Genomic DNA, 14,543 nt, shown 5'->3' with positions numbered 1-14,543 from the left:
TCGTGTTTCATGTGTTTCACAAATAAATACTTTTGTCCACTGTTACCACAAATGCTTATTTGAGATGCGGGGATTGCATTCTCCTTCCAATTGGTTAGTAAACATTTATATGTTTATTTTTAGGAATAAAGAATCTGCATATATTTGGTTCCTGAGCTGTCTGTTTTATTCTATGCAGATAGTTTGATGGCTTGTGACACAACACATTTCTAGATAAGATATCAGTGCAGATATAACCAGTGCAACAATTATTTTTGCCCTTATTAAATTCTAGCTGTTTAACCTGCCTTGCATGGGAAATTTAAGAAGTGAAAGGGCCTTGGCTATGGTGCCAATGGTTAGTTGGATGTATCTGATCTGAATACATACGATATTTGTATATATTTTTTTCTTTTTTTATGAAGGGTTAATACCATTGGCAGTCAGAGTGGTATAGTGTTTATGGCTTTGGAATTCAGACTTCAAATCCTGAGGTTATGGGTTAAATTCCTACACTACTAACACTGTGTTATCATGAGTATTTCACTTCACATGCTTGTGGTCAAATTGTAAAAACAAAAGCAATGTTACCAATTGCTGTTAAGGTGGTAAATTGCTTGAATGAAGATGTAGAATTGTTTGTGAATAGTTTTGCTTTTGGTAGTGAATTGGCTTTTGTTGATCTTCATTGCAAAAACAATTGTACAGAAAACTATTCTTTTTAATTGAACTGTGCAATCATTAGGGATAATGTAAAATTTGAGTATATAATACAGGTAAAATTTCATTACAGTGAAGTGCCAGGGAAAAAATATTTCATTATAATGAGATTCTGTATTTGTTGCTATAGTGCTTTCTTTAACTTGCGTCCAGGCGTTTGCAATCATTTCAATAGCTTTTTTAGTGTTAATTTTAATCTCCTCCTGTCTGTTATTTCCTTGCGATAATACATTCTCAGGGTGCGAATGATGCCCAAACCTAATGGCTGAAGCACTGCTGTGCATTTGTATAGGAGGAATTCCACGTGAACATTATCTAAATGCGGAAGCATGTTGTGGGCAGCACTGTTATCAATCAGAAGCCAAATCATCTTAATCTTCTTCTTCATATTGTGAGGTTTCTGAACTCTTTTGGGATCCCCCCACCCAACGGAAACGTCACGCTGAAGTGCGTCCCGAAGAGTGATTGCTATGTCTGTGTAAGATTGTTTGTCCATTGCCGGGGCAGGGCAACAGCAGGCTTACAGCACGGCAGTGAAACGCCACAGAAGCAAATCCTGGTCATGGGTGCGCTACAAGTCCCAGTCATACACCCCAAAACGTGAGGCTGAGTCTCAGAACTTTAGTAAAACAAGCTGTATTCAGCTGTGGAAAACAGAAACAGCACGGTTATTTATTGTAGCTGGATCTGCCACTCTCCTATAAACAGACACAGCAGTCAGACAGGGTTGTGGCCAGGTTAATTGCCAAGTAATACTGTTGCCTGCATTTACAATGTTCCTTGCATCACCCATCGAGATATTTTCTGTTTGCTTCAGAAACGTCACATTTTCTTGAATGAGTGCCTGAGTAATAGGAATGTTTCTTAAACGAGCATCACTGAACCACATAAACTGCTTTTTCGGCGTCTTCAAATGCAGTAGTTCATACATTTACAACCCAAAATTTTTCTTCTTTTTTTTTTTTTTGCTCAGTCTTTCAAGAAAGTTGACAGTGTCAATTGCGAAATTCCGAATTCACTGGCAACGTCTTTTTTCTTTTTGTTGCAATCGAGAGCTGCATAAATGTAAAGTTTTTTTTCTAATATGAACTGTTAGCGTTTTTTCGTGTCTGACATTTCTATAGGACGGTGACAATCAGTTAAATTCCAAAGGATATTTTTCAAATGTTCACGAGCAATAAGCAAAAGGAATCGCTGAAAACCACATGTGTGTACAGGTCCTTCTCAAAAAATTAGCATATTGTGATAAAGTTCATTATTTTCTGTAATGTACTGATAAACATTAGACTTTCATATATTTTAGATTCATTACACACAACTGAAGTAGTTCAAGCCTTTTATTGTTTTAATATTGATGATTTTGGCATACAGCTCATGAAAACCCAAAATCTCAAAAAATTAGCATATCATGAAAAGGTTCTCTAAACGAGCTATTAACCTAATCATCTGAATCAACTAATTAACTCTAAACACCTGCAAAAGATTCCTGAGGCTTTTAAAAACTCCCAGCCTGGTTCATTACTCAAAACCGCAATCATGGGTAAGACTGCCGACCTGACTGCTGTCCAGAAGGCCATCATTGACACCCTCAAGCAAGAGGGTAAGACACAGAAAGAAATTTCTGAACGAATAGGCTGTTCCCAGAGTATTGTATCAAGGCACCTCAGTGGGAAGTCTGTGGGAAGGAAAAAGTGTGGCAGAAAACACTGCACAACGAGAAGAGGTGACCGGACCCTGAGGAAGATTGTGGAGAAGGACCGATTCCAGACCTTGGGGGACCTGCGGAAGCAGTGGACTGAGTCTGGAGTAGAAACATCCAGAGCCACCGTGTACAGGCGTGTGCAGGAAATGGGCTACAGGTGCCGCATTCCCCAGGTCAAGCCACTTTTGAACCAGAAACAGCTGCAGAAGCGCCTGACCTGGGCTACAGAGAAGCAGCACTGGACTGTTGCTCAGTGGTCCAAAGTACTTTTTTCGGATGAAAGCACATTTTGCATGTCATTGAAATCAAGGTGCCATAGTCTGGAGGAAGACTGGGGAGAGGGAAATGCCAAAATGCCTGAAGTCCAGTGTCAAGTACCCACAGTCAGTGATTGTCTGGGGTGCCATGTCAGCTGCTTGTGTTGGTCCACTGTGTTTTATCAAGGGCAGGGTCAATGCAGCTAGCTATCAGGAGATTTTGGAGCACTTCATGCTTCCATCTGCTGAAAAGCTTTATGGAGATGAAGATTTCATTTTTCAGCACATATATATATATGTATATGTATATGTATATGTGTATATGTATATGTATATGTATATATATGTGTGTGTGTGTATATACCCACTGTGTGTGTGTGTATATATGTATGTGTGTGTGTATATATATATATATATATATATATATATATATATATATATATATATATATATACACACACACACATATATATATATATATATATATATATATACACACATACACACACATATATATATATATATATATATATATATATATATATATATATATATATATATAAAATGTGTGTGTATATGTATATATGTGTGTGTGTGTGTGTGTATATATATATATATACACACACACGTATGTATATATATGTATGTATGTGTATATATATATATATATATATATATATATATATATATACATACACACCCAGTGGGCCCTGTGCTCACAACCCAGCGCAGTGGAGCTCGATCGGCATTTACCATAGAATACCAGAATTGTCAGGTCCACCAATGGCACCCTGTGTTTTTCACAGATGAGAGCAGGTTCACCCTGAGCACATGTGACAGACGTTGAAGGGTCTGCAGTTTGGTGGTGGGTCAGTGATGGTCTGGGGAGGCATATCCATGGAGGGACGCACAGACTTCTACAAGCTAGACAAAGACACCTTGACTGCCATTAGGTATTAGGATGAAATCCTTGGACCCATTGTCAGACTCTACGCTGGTGTAGTAGGTCCTGGTTTCCTCCTAATGCACGACAATGCCCGGCCTCATGTGGCAAGAGTATGCTGGCAGTACCTGGAGGATGAAGGAATTGAAACAATTGAATGGCCTTCACGATCCCCTGACTTAAACCCAATAGAACATCAGTGGGACATTATGTTTCGGTCCATTAGGCGCCGCCAGGTTGCTCCTCAGACTGTACAACAGCTCAGGGATGCCCTCATACAGATCTGGGAGGAAATGCCACAAGACACCATCCGTCGTCTCATTAGGAGCATGCCCGACGTTGTCAAGCATGCATACAAGCTCGTGGGGGCCACACAAGATACTGAAAAGCATTTTGAGTAGCAGAAATGAAGTTTTTGAAAAAATGGACTAGCCTGCCACATCTTCATTTCACTCTGATTTTAGGGTGTCTACACAATTGAGCCCTCTGTAGGCAGAAAACATTTATTTCCATTAAAAGACTTGGCATCCTTTTGTTCCTAAGACATTTCCCTGTCGTTATTTGTATAGATATCCAACTTCATATTGAGATCTGATGTATCTAATGTGTTTCTTTAAAGTGTTCCTTTAATTTTTGTGAGCAGTATATATATATATATAATGTATGTATGTATGTGTATATATGTATATATATATGTATGTGTGTATATATATGAAACTCCGTCCTCTGTCTTCTCTGGTCCAAGAATGAAAAAACATTTCCAACAGGTGGTTGTCCTATATAGCATACATCCAGAAAAGACAGGATTTCTGTGAAAGGAAGGGAAGTGACCTTAGACGGCTTACAGGTGCTATTTAGAACTGTGGAGAAAAGGGCTGAAGACCTTAGCAATTGCGTTCCCTCTTGACATGAAGTGTTAAGGCTTATCTTATTGGAGTCCTGAAGGTGTCCAATAAGTACCAGAACCTGAGACTACTTAACAGTACAGTGCTACCTTGGTATACGTCTGCTTTGGAATAAGTCCAACTTGGTATACGTCCTGTTTACAGGGAGTGCAGAATTATTAGGCAAGTTGTATTTTTGAGGAATAATTTTATTATTGAACAACAACCATGTTCTCAATGAACCCAAAAAACTCATAAATATCAAAGCTGAATATTTTTGGAAGTAGTTTTTAGTTTTAGCTATTTTAGGGGGATATCTGTGTGTGCAGGTGACTATTACTGTGCATAATTATTAGGCAACTTAACAAAAAACAAATATATACCCATTTCAATTATTTATTTTTACCAGTGAAACCAATATAACATCTCCACATTCACAAATATACATTTCTGACATTCAAAAACAAAACAAAAACAAATCAGTGACCAATATAGCCACCTTTCTTTGCAAGGACACTCAAAAGCCTGCCATCCATGGATTCTGTCAGTGTCTTGATCTGTTCACCATCAACATTGCGTGCAGCAGCAACCACAGCCTCCCAGACACTGTTCAGAGAGGTGTACTGTTTTCCCTCCTTGTAAATCTCACATTTGATGATGGACCACAGGTTCTCAATGGGGTTCAGATCAGGTGAACAAGGAGGCCATGTCATTAGTTTTTCTTTTTTTATACCCTTTCTTGCCAGCCACGCTGTGGAGTACTTGGACGTGTGATGGAGCATTGTCCTGCATGAAAATCATGTTTTTCTTGAAGGATGCAGACTTCTTCCTGTACCACTGCTTGAAGAAGGTGTCTTCCAGAAACTGGCAGTAGGACTGGGAGTTGAGCTTGACTACATCCTCAACCCGAAAAGGTCCCACAAGCTCATCTTTGATGATACCAGCCCAAACCAGTACTCCACCTCCACCTTGCTGGCGTCTGAGTCGGACTGGAGCTCTCTGCCCTTTACCAATCCAGCCACGGGCCCATCCATCTGGCCCATTAAGACTCACTCTCATTTCATCAGTCCATAAAACCTTAGAAAAATCAGTCTTGAGATATTTCTTGGCCCAGTCTTGACGTTTCAGCTTGTGTGTCTTGTTCAGTGGTGGTCGTCTTTCAGCCTTTCTTACCTTGGCCATGTCTCTGAGTATTGCACACCTTGTGCTTTTGGGCACTCCAGTGATGTTGCAGCTCTGAAATATGGCCAAACTGGTGGCAAGTGGCATCTTGGCAGCTGCACGCTTGACTTTTCTCAGTTCATGGGCAGTTATTTTGCGCCTTGGTTTTTCCACACGCTTCTTGCGACCCTGTTGACTATTTTGAATGAAACGCTTGATTGTTCGATGATCACGCTTCAGAAGCTTTGCAATTTTAAGAGTGCTGCATCCCTCTGCAAGATATCTTACTATTTTTGACTTTTCTGAGCCTGTCAAGTCCTTCTTTTGACCCATTTTGCCAAAGGAAAGGAAGTTGCCTAATAATTATGCACACCTGATATAGGGTGTTGATGTCATTAGACCACACCCCATCTCATTACAGAGATGCACATCACCTAATATGCTTAATTGGTAGTAGGCTTTTGAGCCTATACAGCTTGGAGTAAGACAACATGCATAAAGAGGATGATGTGGACAAAATACTCATTTGCCTAATAATTCTGCACTCCCTGTAGAGGCGAAATATTTTGCTTGGTATACGACCTTTGTTTGGAATACGACTCATGTGCTAGAACAACACATGTTGTATACCGGGCCCGCGCCTTCAAAAAAAAAGGGCCAAGTTTTAACCTGTACAGTAATCCCTCGCTATATCGCGCTTCGACTTTCGCAGCTTCACTCTATTGTGGATTTTATATGAAAGCATAACTAAATATATAACGCGGATTTTTCGCTGCTTCGCGGGTTCTGTGGACAGTGTGTCTTTTTCCATCCATCCATTTTCTAACCCGCTGAATCCGAATACAGGGTCACGGGGGTCTGCCGGAGCCAATCCCAGCCAACACAGGGCACAAGGCAGGAACCAATCCTGGGCAGGGTGCCAACCCACCGCAGGACACACACAAACACACCCACACACCAAGCACACACTAGGGCCAATTTAGAATCGCCAATCCACCTAACCTGCATGTCTTTGGATAGTGGGAGGAAACCGGAGCGCCCGGAGGAAACCCACGCAGACACGGGAGAACATGCAAACTCCACGCAGGGAGGACCCGGGAAGCGAACCCGGGTCTCCTAACTGCGAGGCAGCAGCGCTACCACTGCGCCACCGTGCCGCCCCAGTGTGTCTTTTTACTTCCTGTAAATGCTTCCTCAGTTGGTTTGCCCAGTTGATTTTATACAAGGGATGCTATTGGCCGATGACTGAGAAGCTAACCAATCAGAGCACGCAGTTACGTTATCCTGACTGAGAAGCTAACCAATCAGAGCACGTAGTTAAGTTCCTGCGTGCTGAATGCAGTGTTAACCAGGAAGTCTCGTCTCGCTCATGCAGCATCAACGTTTTTCGCTGTGTAAAGAGTTAACTTTTGTGCTCTTTTGTGTTTATCTTTGTGCATAGTCAAGCCCTTCATTATGGCTCCAAAATGATCTGCTACTGCTTCAGGGGCTGTGCCCAAGTGCAAACGGAAGATGTTAATGATTGCCGAAAAGGTAAACGTTTTGGATTTGTTGAAGGCTACGATTGTTTTTATTTAAAAAGTAGGAAAGGAATATAAGATCTACGGCCGCAGTGTCCTTTTAACCAGGGTGCAAAACGAGTTGTAGGCAGTAGTCTGGATGGAATCTGCTTTAGGGATTTGGATTGAAGACTGCCGGATTTTTGTTTGGTATAAGTCCTGTTTGGTATAAGTCCAAGGATCTGGAATGGATTAAGGACGTATACCAAGGTACCACTGTATTTGTTTTGTCATATCATAATCTCTTCTTGCATTTACTGAAATGAAAGATTCATCTGCTAGTGTATGTTCTTTTGTGTTATTAGTAATTGAACTTTTTTGCAATTTTTAGATTTGGACTTAATACCAATATAAAAGGAAAAAGGAGAACCCTCTAGCTTTCTAGTGTATTGAATTACGACTTCATGCCTTCAAAATGTGGGGAAAGCTAGATAAGAAGAGATTTAGTGAAAATGTGGATACTGGAGTCATCCTAGTCATGTAAAAATATCATCGATTGATGTCCTCTTGTTTGTTGTTGGTTGTGGAGAGTTTTTGACTAATTGTAGCTCAGATTTATTAAACATAACATTTTTGGAAGAAGTACCCAATGTTGAGTTAAAATCTATTTTAGAGATTCAAAGTTACTATTGTTGGTTTCTTCAAACCGTGACGGAGAGCAGGTCTGGAGCTTTGCCGATAAATTATAGTGTCTGGGAAATGCTGAAACATTATAGTGTAGTGCAGCTGTGAGGTTTTTCTTAAAAATAATGTAATTACTGAGTACGTATTTTCTCACTCTATGCTTAAAAAGTGATGCTTGTATAATTCCTTTCCTCATTCCTTTAGATAAGATACAGACACATTATAGAAAACTAACATTTAAAAAATCCTTCATAATTTTGTTCTAAAAGATAAGATAGCTGTTCTTACTTTATTCAGCTTCTGGGTTTGTTTTATTTTAACTCCATCAATATTGTTATTGAATTACCATAGTCTTAAACTTTGCATTCATTCTGAAGTGCATGAATATTTTTCATATTTTCATGAACGTTGTTCTTAACACAGACAGTTTTTCACAATATTTATTGCTTACACAAAAAAGTATACAGTGATCCCTCGCTATATCGCGCTTTGACTTTCGCGGCTTCACTCCATCGCAGATTTTAAATGTAAGCATATCTAAATATATATCACAGATTTTTCGCTGGTTCATGATTTTGCGGACAATGGGTCTTTTAATTTAAAGTACATGCTTCCTCAGTTTGTTTGCCCAGTTGATTTCATACAAGGGACGCTATTGGCGGATGGCTTAAAGGCTACCCAATCAGAGCATGTATTACATATTAACTAAAACTCCTCAATGATATACGATGTGCTTCCCGAGCGGATTGTTTGCTTTTCTCGGTCTTTCTCTGACATTCTCTGCGACTGATGGAGGGGGTGTGAGCAGAGGGGCTGTTTGCACAGAGGCTGTTTGCCTAGAGGATATGGACGCTCCTCTAAGAAATGCCGCTTTATCGCGGTGGCCCAAAAACACGTATAGATTTTTTGATTGTTTGCTTTAATCTTGCGCTCTCTCTCTCTGACTTTCTCTGCTCGTGACGGAGGGGGTGTGAGCAGAGGGGCTGTTTGCACAGAGGCTGTTTGTTTAGAACAGGGCTATTCAATTACAAATTCAGTTGGGCCAGATTGTCAAACCAAGAAGGTTAGCTGGGCCAGTCATTTTAGCGGCAAAGCAGCTCGTAATGACAAATTTTAAAACCAACACAAACAAATTTATTGAAAAACATAAGGTTTATTCGTTGTTTCTCTTTTAACTTTGGTCAGTTTGCAGAGCAAAAGGTGCATACAAAAAGACCTGAATTAACAGAATCTGAGGTAGCCCCTATTTTTTCCACTTACAAAAGAAAAAAAACTGACCTAGGCTACATATCTGACCTATCTGATTACAAAGTGCATAAAACAAAATAGTGCACAGTAGTAGGCTATTAGAAATAACATTGTTTCCTTTTGAAACAAAATAAACAACTTGCACACATTTGACCCAGGAACATCTCAAAGTGCATAAAATAAAAAGTGCACAGTATTCACAACTATAACAACACTGAGGGAACATATTTTAAATCACCATGTGTGATTAGGCATGCCTCTGTTACACATCCCACATTATATTGATGTATTGTAGGCTACAGTTACCCTGCTGACTTAGTGGGAGAAGTGACATTTTTGTTTTGAACGAGAGCAGTGACTTTAGGCTCGTAATCTGTCAAGTTGTCAATGCAATTCGAAGGCATTGGTGGAGAGTATGGTCAGTCAGGGAGCAACACGTGTTGCTTTTTATGGAGTTCATGTGTGAAAAACTTGACTCACATGTATATGTTGATCCAAACATAATGAGCATGACGATCGCTACTTTCTTAATGTTAGGGAACTGATGTGCGTTGACATCAGTCCAAAACATTGCAGGCCTGTTAGTGGAAAGCTCCAGTGCCATGGTTACAGATGACTGTATGTCAACAAGTTCGAGTGTGAATTTCGCCTCGTCAATGGAAGGGACCAGTTTCTTAGCTCTGGCGGACAAGTCCCCTTCTATTGCAACAGTGAATGGGTCTCTGACAAAAACGGCCAACTCTGTGGGCAGATCAAGTCCATCCAATCGACCAGCAAAGTTATTTTTCAACATCGCAATGAAACCTGTCATCACATCCGTGATGTGTGCGGGGGGTGAGATACATTTGCAGAGTGTCAGAAAATGCAGCATTCGCCTGTGCTCAAATCATTTGCGAAAAGGTCCAGTTTAACTTGGAATGCGCGCATCTGTTCCACAAGGTCGATGACAGTTTTGTCTCTGCCTTGTAGTCCCAAATTGAGATCGTTCAGGTGTTTGAATATGTCGCTCAGAAAGCAGGCATCGGCCATGAAGTTGTCGTCCAGTATGCGACTCAAGTGCGTTTCTGCCTTTTTTTGCTTGCTGCCGCGGAGGAAAGTTATGATCTCTTCTCTGAGACCGCAGAAACGCTCCAGTGCTTTGCCTTTGGACAGCCACCTCACGTCATTATGCAAAAGAAGGTTGTGGTGCTCAGCAGACATTTCTGACAGCAGCATGCGGAATAAGCGGTGTTGGAGGCTTGATGTGGAGCGAATAAAATTAATTATAGCCATAACGCTGTCCATTGTCGTTTTGAGCGCCCCGCTTAGTTTTGGGCACAACACAGCCTGATGCACAATGCAGTGTAAGGAGATCAACTGAGGTGCAACAGCGGACGAACGTGCTGCCAAACCATTCACTTTCCCTGTCATGGACGGAGTCCCATCAGTCACAAGCATGCACACACACTTCATATCCAGACCACTGTCTTTAAAAAAGGTGGAAATTTTCCCAAAGACTATCTCGCCAGTTGTGTGTCCTTCTAACGGCAGTAGGCCGAGCAGCTCCTCTCGGAAGCATTTGCCATCAAAAAAACGGACATATATGCACAACTGAGCAGTATCAGTTTTGTCTGTGGACTCATCTACTGCTATAGACATAGTATCAGCTTTCATCAGGTCTCCTAACAGCGTTTCATACACACCTGCAGCAAGAATTTCAACCCTACGAATGTTTGAAGTATCTGACAGGGGTATGTTTTTTATAGCAGATACCACGCTCATTTTAATTTTGTCGTCATTTATCACCTCATCCACGACAGCCAGCATACAGTCCTTCACGGTTTCAGAGTCTGTGAATGGCCTTTTCATTTTTGCCAGTATCCAGGAAACACGAAGGGATGCTGCAGTAGCTTTCTCTTGGGATGTGAATGACCGCACCATGGTAGTACTGCTCCGATTGTAAGATGCAATCAAACTCTGCACTTTTGCAGCCCTCTCTTGAGATCCCTCTGGAAAATTGGTGTGAAAAGTGTGGTGTTTCTCAACATGATGCCTCCGCACATTGTAATCTTTAAATACTCCAACGCACTCATTACAAATTAAACACATCGGTTTGGCGTTTGGATGTGGCGGTAAAATAAACAATTATTTGTCAGTCCAGGCAAGGTTAAACTTATGGTTTTCATTGGCAATTTTACGTTTCAGTGTTGAGAAAGACATATTGATAGTAATCTAAGCTACTACCGGCACGCTCTGCATTGTTTGCGTGTTGCAGGCTACATAATTTACGTAGGAATGCGCGTTTTTGGCAGGACCATAGACATAATAAATACTATATATTAATATACAGTACTATATATTTATAATAATATAATATATATATATTTATATTAAATTATACTAAATAACAATTTATGAATAATATATATTAATTTATTATCTATGGGCGGAACCACGGGCTGGGCCACTCGGAGGTTGATTCTGGGCCGCATGTGGCCTGCGGGCCGCCAATTGAATAGCCCTGGTTTAGAAGATACGGAGGCTACTCTAAAAAATGCTGAAAGACTACCTTCACATTGCTCCCTTCTTTGCGGCTGCTTTATCCTGGTGCTCATACTTAAAAGCCCAACAGCACGTATTGATTTTTTGATTGTTTGTTTTTCTGTCACTCTCTCTCTCTCTCACATTCTCTGCTCCTGACGCGCCGTTTGAAGAGAAGATATGTTTGCATTCTTTTAATTGTGAGAAAGAACTGTCATCTCTGTCTTGTCATGGAGCATAGTTTAAACTTTTGACTAAAGGGCGTTATTTCATGTCTAGAGGGCTCTAATAATGTTGACAATGTGGGAGAGTTTATAAGGGCTTAAAATATATAAAAATAACCATACAAACATATGGTTTCTACTTCGCGGATTTTCACCTATCGTGGGGGGTTCTGGAACGCAACCCCTGCGATCGAGGATGGATTACTGTACTCTTATACCCCAATCTCCTAGTTAGTTTTATGTAAAAAGTTTATTTGATGTCGGTCAGTCTTCCGTGCATTGCAAAGTCTGTTCTTACACATGTCTTCAATGTACCTTTTCACCTCAGTGTTGACTTTTTTTTTTTTAATTTTAATTCGTGATCATGCCTTATTATTCCCATTTATCAGTCTTTCTGCTTGTCTGTAACAGAAGACATTACATTCTATAAAGAAGATTTTTTTTAGTCTATGCATGTAACATTGTGTTCATTTGTGGAAGGAGTGCCATCACTGCACTGCGCTAAAAAGTGGTAAACACTGCTACAGTTTTCTGGAGAAATGTGGTACTTACCATGCTTTTGCAGTCAAAATTGTTACTTTTGCTCTATACTCAAGAAATTCATATTTGAGATGAAAATATTTAAGAAGTTATTCTTGGTATTTGGGTAATTCTACATAAGTGTGTTAACCTTTTAGAATAATATAAAAAATATTTGCCTTTATATCTTTTGCAGTGTTAGATGTTGCTTTTTGTACCAATTCATCTATATTTTTCTGATTTGAATATTATGTATGTTATTCACTTATTGTTTATTGTTATTTATTATTAAATTATTATAGATACATAGTAATATGTAGTATATCAATCCAGCCCTTAACTAGGTAGATTTCTATGATCTGCCTTTTCAGTGAAGGTATGTTTCTTAAAAACAAATGATTTTTAAACATTTGCGATTTAAACAATGTTAACAGGAAGGCAGGGCCTCAGATAATTAATGGAGGATAACTGAAATTAATTTTTAAAGTTCCTGTAAAATATGTGACTTGTGTCCTTAAGTTTTCTGTTGGTTTAAAAAGTTGAAAAATGTATGCTCTGTAATTTATATTTGTGTGTATTGGTTCTTTGCATCTTTCTAATTAACAATAGTGTTTTAACTTTTTTCTTACTGCTCTTGCAGTTTGTAGTACTGATACTACTACTTAATAGCAGAAAATGTCTACAGTTTACTGTTATATGCAACAGGTCAGGTTAGGTTGGGGAGCATGCCCTGGTTTAGCGTGTTGCTGCACCCACCACACGACGAAATAGCTTGGAATCCTAGTTGGCAACCCCCCAAGCAGACAGGCAGTTCAGTCCCAATTTCCTGAAATGACTATCTATCTGCTGCAGCCAGGTATTACGTGAACGTCCCCTTGGCGTTGTCAGGCTGCTTGGGTCCTCAACAGTGATCCAGATCACGATCAGGGAATCGTGCCACATGGCTGTTGTGCCGTCACTGATGTTTCTTCACAGTGCAGTTAATGTGCCTCATTTGGGACTCTGTCAGCAGCCTCTTGTTCGACACAGAGTCAAACCAGCAGTACCCAAGGATTCTCCGAACAGACACAGTACCAAAGGAGTCCAGTCTTCATCTCAGGTTACTGGATAGCGTCCTTGTCTTGCAACCATATAGCAAAGCAGGAAGCACCAGGACTCTAAAGACTTCGACTTTTCTCCTTTTACAAAGATATCGAGAGCACCACGCACCCTTGTCCAGAAACTTCATGACCCCCCATATATGCAATACTATTTCAAAATAAGCAACTGTAGATCAGGATTAAAGAATTGAGAAATGTACATATCTAAAATAATAAACTGCAACTACTACTAAACCCCAGAAGCCATGACACTGAAGACATTAATGAGAAGCTGTTTATTTCTTGTTGTATGTACATCTATGTTAATGATAAGTAAATGATAATAGTGCTTTTATCATGTTTTTGGATTTCAGACAGGATTCAATCTGTTACATAAATTGCAGCTGTATATTTGTTTTCTAACTCCTCATTTGAGTAATTCTGGGTTTGAGGTTGTTTTCCGCTTGTGTGTTTATGATTGCATATATAAATGATCTCTTTACCAGGATCATTTACTTAATATTTACTCAGTCTTCCATCTGTCCCTAGAAAACCCTGACTTTATTGTGTCTGAAGTGTATCCAACTCTAAACTAGCCAGGTTTGTTTGATTATGTTTTTGAGCTTGTCCCACAATTTCCTGGCACTAGGTTCAGGACTTGCTTCTTCCTTGTTCTCAATGTTACTAGAACAGACTCTGGTCCCTGCCGCCCTGAACTGGACAAAATTGGTATATAATGAATAGTGTCTAAAATGTGAAATTTAAACAATTTTTAAAAATATATTTCTTTCTATACAGGTGTTCCCAACATTTTTATGGTGGAAACCGTAGATTCTGTTAAACTGGCAGATCGAGTAAACAGTTCTTGGCAAAAACAACGATCGTCTGCTCAGAGGTTAAAGGTTATGGTCCAAATCAATACAAGTGGAGAGGACAGTAAGTGGCAGTTTCATTTCATAATAAACACTTAGACCTGGTAGACTGCTTTATTATTAAATAAGATTTAAATCATTATCTTCAAAAAATTCTGATTTTCCTCAATACTTTAAAGTGGGTGGTTTTGTACATAATGATGTTTCAGAGGAATTACACATCTAAAATTAGTGGATAGTTGAGCAAATTTT

At 39.7% G+C, this 14,543-nt stretch overlaps 1 protein-coding gene across 2 annotated transcripts in view; it reads left to right on the top strand.

Annotated features, from left to right (window-relative positions):
- Window positions 1-14,543, top strand: part of LOC120538915 (pyridoxal phosphate binding protein) — a 40,095-nt gene that overhangs the window by 18,631 nt on the left and 6,921 nt on the right. For both annotated transcript variants that reach the window (XM_039768527.1, XM_039768528.1), the window contains exon 5: window positions 14,218-14,355. In XM_039768527.1, coding sequence (XP_039624461.1) covers window positions 14,218-14,355 — 138 coding nt within the window. The remainder of the gene's footprint in view (window positions 1-14,217; window positions 14,356-14,543) is intronic.

This window comes from Polypterus senegalus, chromosome 11 (genome assembly GCF_016835505.1).
Source record: "Polypterus senegalus isolate Bchr_013 chromosome 11, ASM1683550v1, whole genome shotgun sequence".
Taxonomy (NCBI): Eukaryota; Metazoa; Chordata; class Cladistia; order Polypteriformes; family Polypteridae; genus Polypterus; species Polypterus senegalus.
This window is presented reverse-complemented; position numbering and strand designations above follow the sequence as displayed.